The 14,406-nt window shown below is 41.8% G+C and overlaps 1 protein-coding gene across 1 annotated transcript in view; it reads left to right on the top strand.

Annotated features, from left to right (window-relative positions):
* PRUNE2 (prune homolog 2 with BCH domain) overlaps positions 1 to 14,406 on the top strand; it is a 109,704-nt gene that overhangs the window by 84,379 nt on the left and 10,919 nt on the right. The window contains exons 11-17 of the mRNA XM_040988749.1: positions 708 to 908; positions 4,017 to 4,190; positions 7,108 to 7,116; positions 10,167 to 10,269; positions 10,908 to 11,039; positions 12,048 to 12,134; positions 13,790 to 13,888. Of these exons, the coding sequence (XP_040844683.1) occupies positions 708 to 908; positions 4,017 to 4,190; positions 7,108 to 7,116; positions 10,167 to 10,269; positions 10,908 to 11,039; positions 12,048 to 12,134; positions 13,790 to 13,888 (805 nt within the window). The remainder of the gene's footprint in view (positions 1 to 707; positions 909 to 4,016; positions 4,191 to 7,107; positions 7,117 to 10,166; positions 10,270 to 10,907; positions 11,040 to 12,047; positions 12,135 to 13,789; positions 13,889 to 14,406) is intronic.

The following is a 14,406-nucleotide window of genomic DNA, read 5'->3' as shown; positions in this document are numbered from 1 at the left end:
ACCTTGGAAAATACTGCAGGGTTTGTTAGGAAAACAATTATGTTACAAACAAAAACAAACCTAGGCCATTCAAAGGAAGATCATATACAGAACTGTTAGGACATGACGAGAAGTATTCTGGGAGTATCTGAGAACACAAGAGATGCAATTCTTTCTTCTTTTTTCTTTTTACTATACAGTTCTACAGATTCAAGAATTTACCTTAACTGCCACCTCCCACAACTCCGTATCTCCACTGATTTCCCCTGTATTATCACAACTTTAAAAACTGTATAATCATTCAAAAATTTTCATCATTCTGCTGTTTAAGTGTATCCTGACCTTGTAGTTACAGACAGTGATAGAAAGTTAACCTCTACTCTACAAGAGCAGACATCACACGGACTATTAGCAAGTATATACGTAGGTTGGCTTGTTTTCTTAATACACTTCATAGAATACTAGAGCAATGTCAATTTTTCAAATCTAAGTATGGGGTGTTCAGAGACTAGTATGCTAGCGTTGCTTTCAATCTCCATCAACCAAAGCTGGCGGGTCTGAAAGAAGTCAGACCAGAGCCTGCTGTTCAGAAGGGAACCTTATGCTGTGCAAAGGTTTGTAAGAAGTCTGTCTCTCCTGGCAGGTAATGGTTCACATTTTGGCCCAAACTCTCCCTTGGTGGCTTAGGTTCTTACGCCTGATTTTACCTGATTGTTTCTTTCCTCTAGAACCTCCTAATTCTCTGGACCTTATCGGTTCTCATCCTCGGAGAGTCAAGCTCACGGCCCCAAATATCAACCTTTCTCTTGACCAAAGTGAAGGGTCCATTCTTTCTGATGATAACCTGGACAGTCCTGATGAAATTGATATCAACGTGGACGAACTTGATACTCCTGATGAAGCAGATTCCTTTGAGTACCCTGGCCACGGTAAGTTGCTAGGTTGCTCAGTTAAATAAGTGGAAGATGATTTGATTGGAAACCAGGAACAAGTCCCACCCCCTCCCCATTCTTGTGCTGGTGGCTCCTTCCTGCGGTTTCTAGATGCTTTTGCTTGAAGCAGGTGTGGGTCGCAGAAGTTGTACCTCAGGTTCACTATAGTTATCAAATCCCAACTTTCTGCCAGGCCTTATGCCAGGCTATCAGAATATGGGAAGGAAAGCAGTTGGATGCTGTTTGGGAAGAAAACTGGGGCTGGATTGGCAGAAGAAGAGAACGGAATCTGGAAGGTAAGATCTGGAGCAGAGAGGGCAAGGTTTACTAATTCCTCTGTAGGTACTCCCATGGTCTGAATGTTTCTTTCCCCAGCTCCTTAGCTGAGCAGTTCTCTCTCCTTCTGACTTTAGTCACCGCCACCTCCTCAGAGAGGCCCCCACGGATCTCTAGAATCAGACGTGTTTCACATATTTATTTGTTTTTATTGGAAAGGCAGATACACACAGAGAAGGAGAGACAGAGAGGAAGATCTTCCATCTGATGGTTCACTTCCTAAGCAACGACCAGAGCTGAGCTGATCTGAAGCCAGGAGCCCGGAACTCCTTCCGAGTCTCCCATGCAGGTGCAGGGTCCCAAGGTTTTGGGCCATCCTCAGCTGCTTTCCCGGGCCACAAGCAAGGAGCTGGATGGGAGGCAGGGCTGCCAGGATTAGAACCGGCACCCATATGGGATCCTAGCATTCAAGGCAAGGACTTTAGCCACTAGGCTATCGCACTGAACACATAATTTTCTAGACAGTGTGACTTTTCAGATATGAACAGGTGTTTGGTGTATGCTTGCCAGTTTACTATTTGGTTTTATCTTCAGATGCAGTTAGCTTTTTTGTACTACCAAAAATGCCTTTAGTCATATTATTTTGATCAGAATATGTGGTATACAATCTATTTGGGATGATTACATTTTTTTAATTGCATGGAGACAAAAAAAAAAGTATGTGTGTATCTAAAGTGTTTGCTTTAAAAAAAGGCTAGCAAGAGTCTGTTTTCTTCTCAAAGTAATAATATTTGGAGGTGAAAGCATTGGGAAGACATATTCTTTCTATTCACAATAAAAGCTCCTAGTCTTAAAAAGCAATGCTGCAATTAAACAAAATTCTGACTTTAGAGTCATGCTCATGCCAGCGGTTCCACTCACAGAACATAATGAGTAATTTCATTGGCTTCGCTAATTAATTCAGCCACAAGTCAGTGAGCCAGCAAGCAACAGCTGTGACCGCTGTACATTTAGACCATGCCTTCACAAAGCTTAGAGCTTCATTTCCTCAACTTAAAACAAAAAAGAAGCAGTAAATTATTTGTTCTACAATATTTTATACTTAAGTAGAATGCATATTTTATCTTTATCATCCATTTCATAAATTTCTATGCAGTTGTTCCTCAATAACTATTGGTGACTGGTTGCATGACTCCTGTAAATGCCAGAATTTAAGAATTATAAAATTTTATGATTATTTTTTTAAGGATTTACTTATTTTTCCTGGAAAGTCAAATTTACGGAGAGAAGGAGAGACGAAGGAGATCTTCTCTCTGCTGGTCCACCTGGCCAAAACGGCCAGAGCTGAACTGATCCAATGCCAGGAGCTTCTTGTGGGTCTCCCATGCAGGGTCCCTCGAGTGCTTTCCCAGGCCACAAGCAGGGAGCTTTGATCTGTGTTTGATTTGCTGAGTGCATATGGAAGCCGTGGACACGGAAGGCTGGCGTAATTATTAGGCTTTTGATCCTGTAGATTGAAACATACAAGTAGGAGGTAGAAGAAGGTCTTGAATTCAGTCTTTTCTGCCATTCTAACGATCTTCCCCAGTTACTGCCTCCCCTGCTACTGCTGCCCCCCCAAAAGTAGCCTTTTTCTGCTATTACAAGAGTTCTTGCAAAAACTTCGTGAAAAATGAGTCTTAAAAGTCGATTTTGGCACAGAAAAAGTTTGAAATCCATACATGGTTATTTTTTCATGAAATGTATTTTTCCTAAGCTTTTTGGAGGTCTCTTACAGGCACCAAAATAAACTTCCCTTTGAATCCTAGCTTCCACCAGCTTGTTTGCAGGTTTCTTGTATATTAATATAAAGTTCTTCAGAAGACACTTGTGGTATGACCTGCTGGTCCTGCCTTGCCACCCCTCCACTTCCCTGTTGCTGTGCAGAGCTTTGTCCACCACTTCTGAATCTTTTATTTTTATAAATAGTAAGGCTGTCAAGCAAAGGGGTGGCGACTGTGCAAGCTGGTAATTAAAGCAGACACAGTTCTTTTTATTTAGTTGACACAATTATGTAGACAGAGTTAGACACAGTCATGCTTTCAGGTCTTAAACAAAAAGAGCACAATTGTAACCTGAGTGGAATTTTAAAGTCCACTTGTATTTTCAGATGGGGGGGGGTATATATTCAGATACTGTTTCCATAAAATAAAAATTCATGTTGAAAACATGCTATACATCTGAACAGCTATATTCTGTAAAATGCAAACAGTAATCACAGAAGAGGGGTGAAATATGTGTCTATATATATATAAATAACTTTAACCTTGAAGTATGAAAACTACATGTTTTATGTTTTCTTCTGTGAGAGAGAAACAGACACAGAGAAAGGGTGTGCCATCGGATCTGCGGGTTCACTCTCCACATGGCCTAACGGCCAGAGTTGAACAAGGCCCGAGTCAGGAGCCAGAGGATTCTTTTGGATCTCCCATGTCAGTGGCAGCGACCCCAGCACTTTCCCCATGCTCTGCTGCTTTTCCTGGCGACCCCAGCAGAAGGACCTGCAGTCTTTAAGCTACAAGACCTAGGATAAACTGACTGGTTTATAGTCCATTGGACTACTGTTGATGTAAGACAGCCAGCCTTGCATTGAGCTTCATCTTCAGCACTTAGCAATGAACTTGGGTGTTCAGTCCATGAAACATACGTTGATGAGCTCTAGAGAAGCCACCCGAGACACGGAGTCACATTATGTTGGCTTGGCCAGGAGGGAGCTTGCGGTGTAGGCAATTGGTTGCCTCCATTGTGGAGGTCTTGTTCCCTTAGACCTGTTCTCTGCTTCATTTCCAGAAGATCCCACAGCCAACAAAGGTTCTGGCCAGGAGTCAGAGTCCATTCCAGAATACACAGCCGAGGAGGAGCGAGAGGACAACCGGCTGTGGCGGACGGTGGTGATTGGGGAACAGGAGCAGCGGATTGACATGAAGGTCATTGAGCCCTACCGGAGAGTCATTTCCCACGGAGGTAGTCAAACTCTGTGCAAACCTGGGTGCTGGGACAAGGGGAGACATTCTTAAAGAAAATGAAACATGACATCTTTAAGATATTGTGTTGCAGTCAACTCTGCAGCTACGTTTGTTACTGCACACTCAATTCAATAAGCATTGGAAAGCCTAAACAAAAACTTTTTCCGTGTCATAAATACTCTTCACATACTACCATCTTCTTATTTTTGCAAAAAGTATCTATTTTCTTGTTAATTTGAAAGGCATATTGACAAAAAAGACATGATTAGAAAGCGAGGCCTTCCATTTGCTTTCAGGGCTGGGCCAGGCCACAAGTAGGACACATGAACTGTGTGAGGGTCTCCCCTGAAGGTGACAGGGACTCAAGAATGTGAGCCACCATGTGTATCCTTCCCAGGCATTTTAGCAGAAAGTTGGGTTAGCAACAGAATACTCAGTGATCCAACCAGACATTCCAATTGGGAATGCAGGTATTCCAAATGGTGGCTTAACCTACCGTGCCACAACCCCATCCCCAGTTACCATCTTCTTCACAAATTTCTCAGAAGTGATAGTTGCCCAACTTCATACAGTATGTTTGCAATTCCTGTCAGTTGATTGTAGGGTTGGACTGAATGGTTCCGCATGCGACACCAGGATCACCATGACAGAGGAGCTTCTTATTATAAAGCAATCTTCGGAATCCTCCTCAGAAACCTTAGGAAATCTTTTTTGACTCTGCCTGGTAGTTTTTTCCCCCACCTGAAATGTACTTTTCTGTAAGCCACGTCAAATAGGGGCAGGATAAGAGCCCTTTGAGGTCCAAAGTTCTACCCATTTAAGTGAGGGATGAGGGACAGAGAAATGTGTATTTTGTATTTCAAATATTTTCTTAGGGACTTGGAGAGTCTATGTGGCCTTGATGAAGTTGGGTTTTACAGCAAGTCAGATGGGCACAAGCAACACATTTCACATGGTTGACTGCAGAAAGCTTCTATGGCTTTTTGACTTCTTGGCTGCATGCACTGCTTCTCTGAATCCTGAAGCATCACTGTGGCATCCAGCTGTTTCAGAGGCCATGTGAGCTGACATGCGGCTGTTGCTGTCTGCATTCTCTCTTCCTTAACGAGGACTGGGGAATGAGAGTCTTGGCTCCGCATCAAACTCTACTTTCTAACCAACAGAAGGACACTTTGTTATTCCAATCAAACATCTGTCCCCTTCAATCCCACACACTGCTACCTCCATATAAGTATGAAGAACCTCACCATGAGAAGGAATGCCAACAGGTGCCCTACCCTAATCTTTCTTTACTCTGCCTCACTGTCGGACCTGAAATGGTACCTTGACCCAGCCCTAGCTGCTGTGGAGCAATGGCAAAGAGAAAACTTTGCTCAACCCTTCAGATCCAAGGCTGGCCCGACTTGCTGAAGATGACAGACAACTGGCTTTACAATCTACCTTTCTGTGCTTAACCATGAAACCGACAACTGGAGCACAATCCAATTCTTACAATAGGGTCACTCTTGATTTACTTGCTTTTTGGAAATAAGGACAAAATTCAATAAACTAAACAAAGGCTGGCTGTGAGAGTAGCCTGAGCTCATTCTGAAAAGTGGAAAAAGTACAGAAGAGTCTGTCCACATAAATTGAAGCTGCCGGGCGATGATCCCAGTGTACATTTCAAACCTCTCTGTTCTAAAGGAGCAATCATGCTGTGAATGAGACAGGCTCACTGCTTTGCTGCTGTCCTAGGTTAAATTCTCTCTGAATACTTCAGTAGATGAGCTTAAGTGTTTTTGGAGTAACAGTGAAATCAAGCAGGTTGAGTAGATGGGTTCTGTGCATTAACCTGTTGCCCACGTCAGGAGGGAGTGAATACCATCAGTAGGCTGGTTCTGCTGCTGCCTGTCCCCGCTTATCAAAGCCTTCGCTGAGACTACAGGGCTAACCTGGTTTGCTGAGCTGTTCACCCTGGCACTTGCGCCTCTCTGTTCCATGTTGTTGTGTGCTCGCTTGTTGCCTGTGTGACTGGTTTGTTTTCAAGAGAAAGTCACCTCTCCTTCCCCCAGCCCTGCCTTGGCCTTCTCCAGGGTCTAACCTGCATGAATGTGTCTGCAGCTGCACCTCCTAGCAACATTAGCAAGATGCCATCCTTGCCCAACCCCTGGTTGCTGTTTGTGCTCTGTAGGTAAAGACCGTAGAGATGCTACTCCAGAACTTGGTCTTTGGTATTGGAAACCTACACTACTTTACTACACCTCAACACTGATAGAATCTTCTTCATGAGCCCCACCTACTGAGTTTCTTGTCCAGCTTCTGTAGAGCATTTTAAGAGCAGCACTTAACACTGATGTCCACGTGATTCGTAGTGCTTTGCATCTTGCTGTGAGGATGTTTTTCCATTCGGACTGGCTGGACAATGCTCTATGTAGTAAACTATAAGGTGAAATGATTAACAGTGTTGCAAAGCCAGTCCCAAAGCCAGGCCTGCCCCAGATCCATGCTAGTTAAGAATACTAGTGCACAAAAACAGTGTTTAAACAGTTGATTCTTCAGCCCCAGTGATCTTGGAATGAACTATGGCTAGAGCCCCTGAATCCAGTGCAGAAGAATGAGGGCCAAGGTCACGTTGGCCACTTAGTGGTCAGTTACCCTGGCATGTAGCTTACTTTCTCTGGATGTTCAGTGCACAACCAGGCAAAGGAGGGTAATTGCAACATCAGCATTCAAATCATGTAAGCCGTAAGCAGGGTCCCTAAAGGCACAAAACAAGGAAGGGGTGGGTGATTTTCAACCAACACTATGGGCTCCTTTGGATGTCAGAACTTGGAGCAAGAGAGTGCACGGGAACAAGGGAGAATCATCTCATCGTGCCAAAGAATTTTACCAAGGAGTTTCCTTTCTTCTTGTTGTTTTCTCTTATTTCATTCTAGGAGATTCAGGTAACCGTGTTGCTGGACAAACGATCCTGAAAGAATGAGGGGAAGAGTCGCAGGCTGGTGGTGTGTGTGTGTGCGTGTTTGGGTTGAGACTGTGACATCTTTCCTTCTTCCTTCATTCCATTTGCTGGCCAGCAAACCTGTGTCCCATCCTTTTCGTGCCTCTGTGTGCCACTGCAGGTAAGGTTTGCTCCAGAGGTCCCAGGAGGCTCCACAGTGGGACTGCTCTCACATTCCAGCACACACACACACACTGGTGACGTTTATGGAGCAAAGGCTCTGAAATTCAGTTCTCTTGAAAACCAAACATCCTGAGAGTTATGCTACTGCCAGCAAGAAATTGCACTTGCAGAAACCATGCATTTTTAAAAATTCTTTTTAAAAACATTTGTTTTAGTTTTTATTGGAAAGTCAGGTATACAGAGAGAAGAGGCAGAGGAAAATCTTCTGTCCATTGATTTGCTCTCCAAACAGCTGCAATGGCCAGAGCTGAGCTGATCCAAAGCCAAAAGTCAGGAGCTTCTTCTGGGTCTCCCACACAGTTGCTGGGTCCCAAACCTTTGAGACCACCTCTACTGCCTTCCCAGGCCACAAGCAGGGAGCTGGATGGATGCAGGACCAATGGGATACGAACCAGTGCCCATATGGAGTCACAGTGCATGCAAGGCGAGGACTTTAGCCACTAAGCTACTGCACTGAGCCTCAGTAACTTTTTTTTTTATGAAGACACATGCCTTACTCAGGCAGTGATCATAAAGCAGTAAGTTGGTTAAATAAATTCTGGTTAAGATAGCACTACAGCATGCCAAACACAGATAGCATTTCTATTTATGACCTGGATTGCCATTTAAGATGCTTTCGTAAATACTATGTATAAACTCCAATATTTCCTAAATTTTAAAACAATGTATTAGGAACTCTCCAGAGATAGAACCAGGAGGTTAAAGGAACTGAGCAGCCACAATAGTGACATTATTCGGACATTCTGGAGCCAGACAGCTGCATTTGGTGAAATGCCTGGGAGGGCATTCTCACTTGCTTTTCAGTTGCACTACTTGTGTCTCTTGTCTGTTTCAACTCATGTTGTCTTGCCTTTGTTCCGTGTGTTTATCGTATGCCATCCTAGTGTTAGGACTAGTGTAAATAACTCACCAGTGACAATGTGGATTTCTCTCATTGATCATCTGAAATGAAATTTTGTGGTGAAGTAAGCTTTTCTTGTGTTCATAGTTATGTTCTTCTGCCATTTCCCTTTATATTGCTTTCTAAAAAAAAAAAAAGTAGATAAATACCTACATGTTGGGAAAGATAGAAATAATGCAAGAAAAAAAAAGTCTGGGTGGAAGCTCCTGGGATGCTTTTCACAAACACATGTTGCATCGGGTGTATAGACTCTAGGTAGCCTCTTGTTAAATACATGAGTAGACATATTTTATGCAATATCCTTGAGTTTCATAATACACGCAAACCCACACATGAGTGTAGCTTTAGTTGGTATCAATCTCCTCCACCTTTTTTTGGTGGTAGAGTCATTCTTGCAATCTTTGTACAGAACATCTTATTAAACTGCTTTTCAAGAGTTCACCCTATCCAAATATATATCTAACTGGTATTTTACTGTTTCGTAATCACCAGAGGGGTATTTAGAGTTCTGAAAACAACAACAACAACAAAAACTGAAGCACGCTGATTTTAGGGAGGACTCGATCAGCCTTAAGGGTTTATCCTGTCCTCCTACTTAAGGCACTGAGAAGACCTCTATTTAATGATTCAAAAGTCAAGAATTACAGGCAGAAAATGCAAGTTTTTAAGCAGGGATAGTAAAAAGTAAAAATTCAGGCCCTTGTTTCTAGTTTTACAACATGAAAGATACTTGGAACTCCATAGCAACCATGATATGAACAACTCTAGCCAGAATTTCAAAGATGAGCTCATAGAGTTTTCTTAATGATGGAACAATACCAAAGTTATGCCAGCACTTTCAAAAATGAAAATATCATCCTGAAAAATGCAGTCTTCCAAAAGTTCATGTACAATGTGTATTATTATTTAAAAAAAAATGTGGGGGTGGAATTCAAAATTTTGGGACCAAAATAAATTTGTCTTTTAATTATATTTTCCATGCACTTTTTCTTAATTCTCCATTTTCTTATATCTTCATTTTCCTTGATCCTTGGAGTGGCCAGGCTCACTTTTTTTTTTTTTTTTTTTTTTTTGTATTTTCAACTTTTTGTTTTCCTAACGCCACCCACAAACAGTACTTCTACCCCCCACCTCGTGTTATGAGAAGTAACTGTCCAATTTTCCCAAAAGCTTGTATTTTCATAAATCTGCTAGAGCATCTAGTTAGCCCTTCTTCAGCTTATCTCTTTCAAGAAGAGGCAAGGTTCTGATGTCCATGCTTGGTTATCTGGGCCTGTCTAAGGTCTCCCAGCAGTCTACACTCTGTTGAGTCTAGCACAGCCATGCCCATGGATACTCCAAGCCAGTGACCAGGCAGAAACACTGAGGTTAATGTGTCTTATGCAATGACTCACAAGTGCTCCCTAGAGCGTTTGAAGTGGAAATTACACTGCAGTTCAGTGTAACGGCAAAAAAATTAGAGTTAGAAGAAGCTTTTATTTTTCTAGCCATCAGAAAAAAAGTATTGTGTAAAATAGCTTTCTTGTAAGTAACAGCATATTAACTATTTATTCTGTGATGAGCTGAATTTTTATACAATTCATTCATGGTTACATGATGTGTTATTACATACATTTATACACATATCCACACACTATATATACCACTCATATAATCAACTACAATGTGGATATCTATTGCCCATATTTGCAAATGTATTCACTTTCTATATTTGAGAATCAGTATGACATACATATTAACCACTAAATGCTAATTATGTGTATGCCTACAAAATAATACTCAAGATACACTCTGTTTGTATGATATCCATGTACACTCATTTGCCAAGGCTTCAGACTTATCCTTTAGGTTACATATTGTCTTGTTAAGCGCTTGCAATCAGTTACAAATGTCTTTTTGTCTGTCCCCAGGATACTATGGGGACGGTCTAAATGCCATCATTGTGTTTGCTGCCTGTTTTCTGCCAGACAGCAGTCGGGCGGATTACCACTATGTCATGGAAAATCTTTTCCTGTGAGTGATATTTATGACAAAGTGCTTTGAGTTCATGTCTGTGGCATGTACTGGCAGATAGAGCATCTTGAATTAAAGGAAATGGGTGACATAAAATATTCTAAACCTTTGATTAAAGAGTCAGTAAGATTTCTATCAGGGAACATGGCTCAAGAGGCTAAAGTCTTCCAAAAAGTTATTTTATCTTATTGCTAAGATTGAAAAAAAAAAAATGGAGTTTGACCTGCATTTTAAAAATCCTGTAACATTTCCTTGGGCTGAAGTGTAATTTTTCTTCTTCAGTAACATGTTCTTGAGCGTCTGATGATGGCCTGACTCCATTTCTGTCTGCCCTTGTTTGTGGAGTAACCTTTAAGTGTTTGATAACATTGTTAATATTTCTTCAAATCAGATTTCTAACCCACATGGTTTTCTAGTGCACTTGATTTAAGATAACCATGCAAGTGAATAAGCAATACTCAGTCAAAAAAAAAAAAAAAGACCTTGGGTAACTACACTTTTCTTCGAGGTAAAGAGGTCATGGGTACAAGTATCCTTCAATGTCACAGGAGCTACAGTTTAGATATTAAGTAATTACAGTGTAAACAGGATGAACAATTTCATGTGAGAACTGAAAGCTCTCCTCTTCCTGTGATCAGATATGTCATAAGTACTTTAGAGCTGATGGTGGCCGAAGACTACATGATCGTGTACTTGAACGGTGCCACCCCGAGACGGAAGATGCCAGGGTTAGGCTGGATGAAGAAATGCTACCAGATGATTGACAGGAGGTATGTGAGCTCCCTGATTTAACCACTACTTGACTCACTCAATATATAATTCCATTTTCGTCTATTATAAATCCAGTCATATTTTAGGAGTTTTGCATGTTAAAAATAATAAATTGTGGAAATAGTAATATAAGCATCACTTGATGCTTCAAAGTTTAAGTAAAGCACATTTGCCCCATATTTTGCTGAATATAATCTTAAACCTAGCAGACTAAAGCGCTTTTTTTTTTAAGTTTATTTATTTGTTGGGAAGCTACAGAGAATGGGGGAGCTTAAGGCTGGGCCAGGTCCAAGTCAGGAACCTGAACCAGCAGATGGAAGGACTTTGTCTCTCCTTCTTTCCATAAATCTGATCTGCCTTTCCAATAAAAATAGATAACCTTTAAAAGAAATAATGAAGCCAATCCTTATGAGAATGAAAAACATTAAATAAAAATATGACCTGGCACTTACAGATGCACACATTACAAGAATGCCACCTATTATTTTTTAAAGATTTATTTTATTTTTATTGGAAATGCAATTTACAGAGAGAATGACAGACAAAAAGCTCTTCTGTCTGTTGGTTTACTGTCCATGTGGCCGCAATGGCCAGAGCTGAGCTGATCCGAAGACAGCAGTCAGGAGCTTCTGCCAGGTCTCCCATGTGGGTGCAGGGTTCCAAGGCTTTGGGCCATCCTTCATTGCTTTCCTAGGCCACAAGGAGGGAGCTGGAAGGTAAGTGGAGCAGCTGGGACATGAACCAGTGCTCATATGGGATACCGGCACATGCAAGGTGAGGATTTAGCCACTGAGCCACCACGCCAGGTCCCTATCTTTTGATTTTATATTTATTCCTGTGGAAGAATAGGATTGAAATTGTATCTCAAAATCTTTCCAACAGACACCTGTAACTTACCCAGAACTCTCCCAAGTTACATAATTGTTATGTAGGGATTTACTTTCTGCTTTAATTGCCACTTAAGATGGACTAAGAGTAACATATTCATCTTTTTGTATTTCAAATAGATTAAGGAAGAATTTGAAATCATTCATTATTGTCCATCCATCCTGGTTCATCAGAACAATCCTTGCTGTGACCCGACCATTTATAAGGTATGGTGATCATGATAGTACAGGTGGTATTAGTAGTTTTTAAAAACATCTATTCATTGTTCTATAAATAAGAATTCTCAAACCAAGAAATACTGGTGTGCCTACCATCAAGATACACATGGCCGACATGAGAAGTTTGTCACAGTAGTTAAGAGATCTCTTGGGACTTTCTCATTCCGTGTTGGAGTGCATGGGTTGGAGTTCCACTTCTGCTCCCAAATCGAACTTTCTGCTAATGTGCACCCCAGGAGACAGCAGGGGTGTCACCTCTGTAATAGACCCAGGTTGAGTTCTGGGCTCCTGGCTTCCATCTGGTTGTGGTGAGCATCCAGGGAGCAAACCAGTGGATGGGCGAGATCTCTCTGTCTCATCTCTCTCTCCCCCTGTGTCTGTACCTTTCCAATAAATAATTGTTTCAAAAAGTTATTGATGGGGCCTGGTGTGCTGGCCTAGTGACTAAAGTACACTCACCTTGCATATGCCAGGATCCCATAAAGGCACTGGTTTGTGTCCTGGCCACCCTACCTCTCATCCAGCTCCCTGCTTGTGGTGTGGAAAAACAGCTGAAAATGGCCCAAAGCCTTGAGATCCTGCACTTGCGTTGGAGACCTGGAGTAAGTTCTTGGCTCCTGGCTTCGGATTGGCTCAGCTCTGGCCACTGTGGCCACTTGCGGAGTAAATCAGCAGGCAGAAGCTCTTCCTCTGTCTCTCCTCCATCTGACATTTCAATTAAAATAAATATAAATAAATCTTTTTAAAAGGCTATTGATGAATTTGTAAGAAAAAAATCTGATAACTTCCATAGGAAAAATGTGGACGTTAAAGCCCTTTACTATTTACACAGATCTTAATATCTTCCAGGTTTTACCTTTTGGAGTAATATTACGTTGTTGAAGCTTTCTCACTGCTACTTCCAATGATTGAATAGCAGCAGCCTGTTTACTCTGTCAGAGGTTAGCTGTTTACTATGCTACATTAAGTATTGTGGAGGTAGGCGTTTAGCCTAGAAGTTCAAATACAGGTTAAGATGCCCGTGTCAGTATCAAAGCGCCTGGCTCCAGCTCCTGACTCCGTGTGACAACAGCCCCTGGGAGGCTGCGGTCCTGGTACAAACATGTGAGCTCCTTGGGCACACGGGAGATCTGAACTGAGGTCTTAGCTCCTCACCATTGCTGGCCTTTGAAGGGTAACTCAGAACAAGGGAGCTCTCTGCTTTGCTTATCAGCTGGTCCTGGTTCCCACCCACTCCTCCATTTTTTTTTTTTAAATTCCTCCTCTCTTAGGAACACCCCGAGACCTCCAACTATTAAAAACAAACAAACAAACAAACCCAGCCTGCTGAAAGACTGGGCCTCTGCCACAGGATCACTCCATCTATGTTCAAGCAGAGGGCTACCTTCCTTGAATTTATCACTAATAAATTCACTCTGGCTGTGTGTTCTCAACAATCTCCTTGTTGCTTCACTCTCTTTCTGAGCCTCTTTTCCATCACGTGGTACCCCATTTTCTGTGCCACTTTCCTAACATTCTGATAAAATTTCTTCCTAGTAAGAAATTTTGGGGACATGGCGCTAAGAATATCAGGATTTTCATGAGGCAATGGTTTTACATGGGATGACATAACACCTGATGTTTTTCTTCTTCTTTTTTTCTAGTTCAAAATTCAGCAGTAAAATTAAATATGTGAGCAGCTTATCAGAACTCAGTGCCCTGATCCCCATGGATTGCATCCACATTCCGGAAAGCATCATCAAGTACGTTTGACGGCTTTGGAGACGGGGGAGAGGCAGTGCATGTTGGAAATAGGGGGTTGGAGAAGAACTCACTTCTGGAATAGTGAGGAAAGAACGTCTTTTTAACAGAAGTACTAAATATTTTTCAGTAAATGTAGTCTCTTTTTTCCCCCTATAGCCTGTAGATATCTGCTCTGTCAGAGCCTCTCAGACAGGCTTCTAGGAACCACTGGCTATTGCCCAATTTGAGTTCTGTATCCACTTTGGAGAGGCATAAATTTAACTTTGTGTCCCCTACTTGGCACTGACACGGGAAGGTTCAGCATCACTAGAATGTCCTTATTATCTTATATAAAGAAATTCATCTGCAAGACTCCATGAAGAAAGACCAAGAATACTTTGGGTTTTTTTTGTAAACCCTTTAGATGCAATATCAGTGGTTATTTGCATAGTGATGGGTGAGATGATTAGAAATGGATTCCTTGCTCATTGCAACCTCAGATTGTAAGGGGAAAGCATATATACACTGAGGGTTTCAG

This window comes from Ochotona curzoniae, unplaced genomic scaffold (genome assembly GCF_017591425.1).
Source record: "Ochotona curzoniae isolate NIBS_2020 unplaced genomic scaffold, NIBS_Ocur_1.0 contig_50, whole genome shotgun sequence".
Lineage (NCBI taxonomy): Eukaryota > Metazoa > Chordata > Mammalia > Lagomorpha > Ochotonidae > Ochotona > Ochotona curzoniae.
Note: the sequence above shows the minus strand (reverse complement) of the source record. Positions and strands in the feature narration are given on the sequence as shown.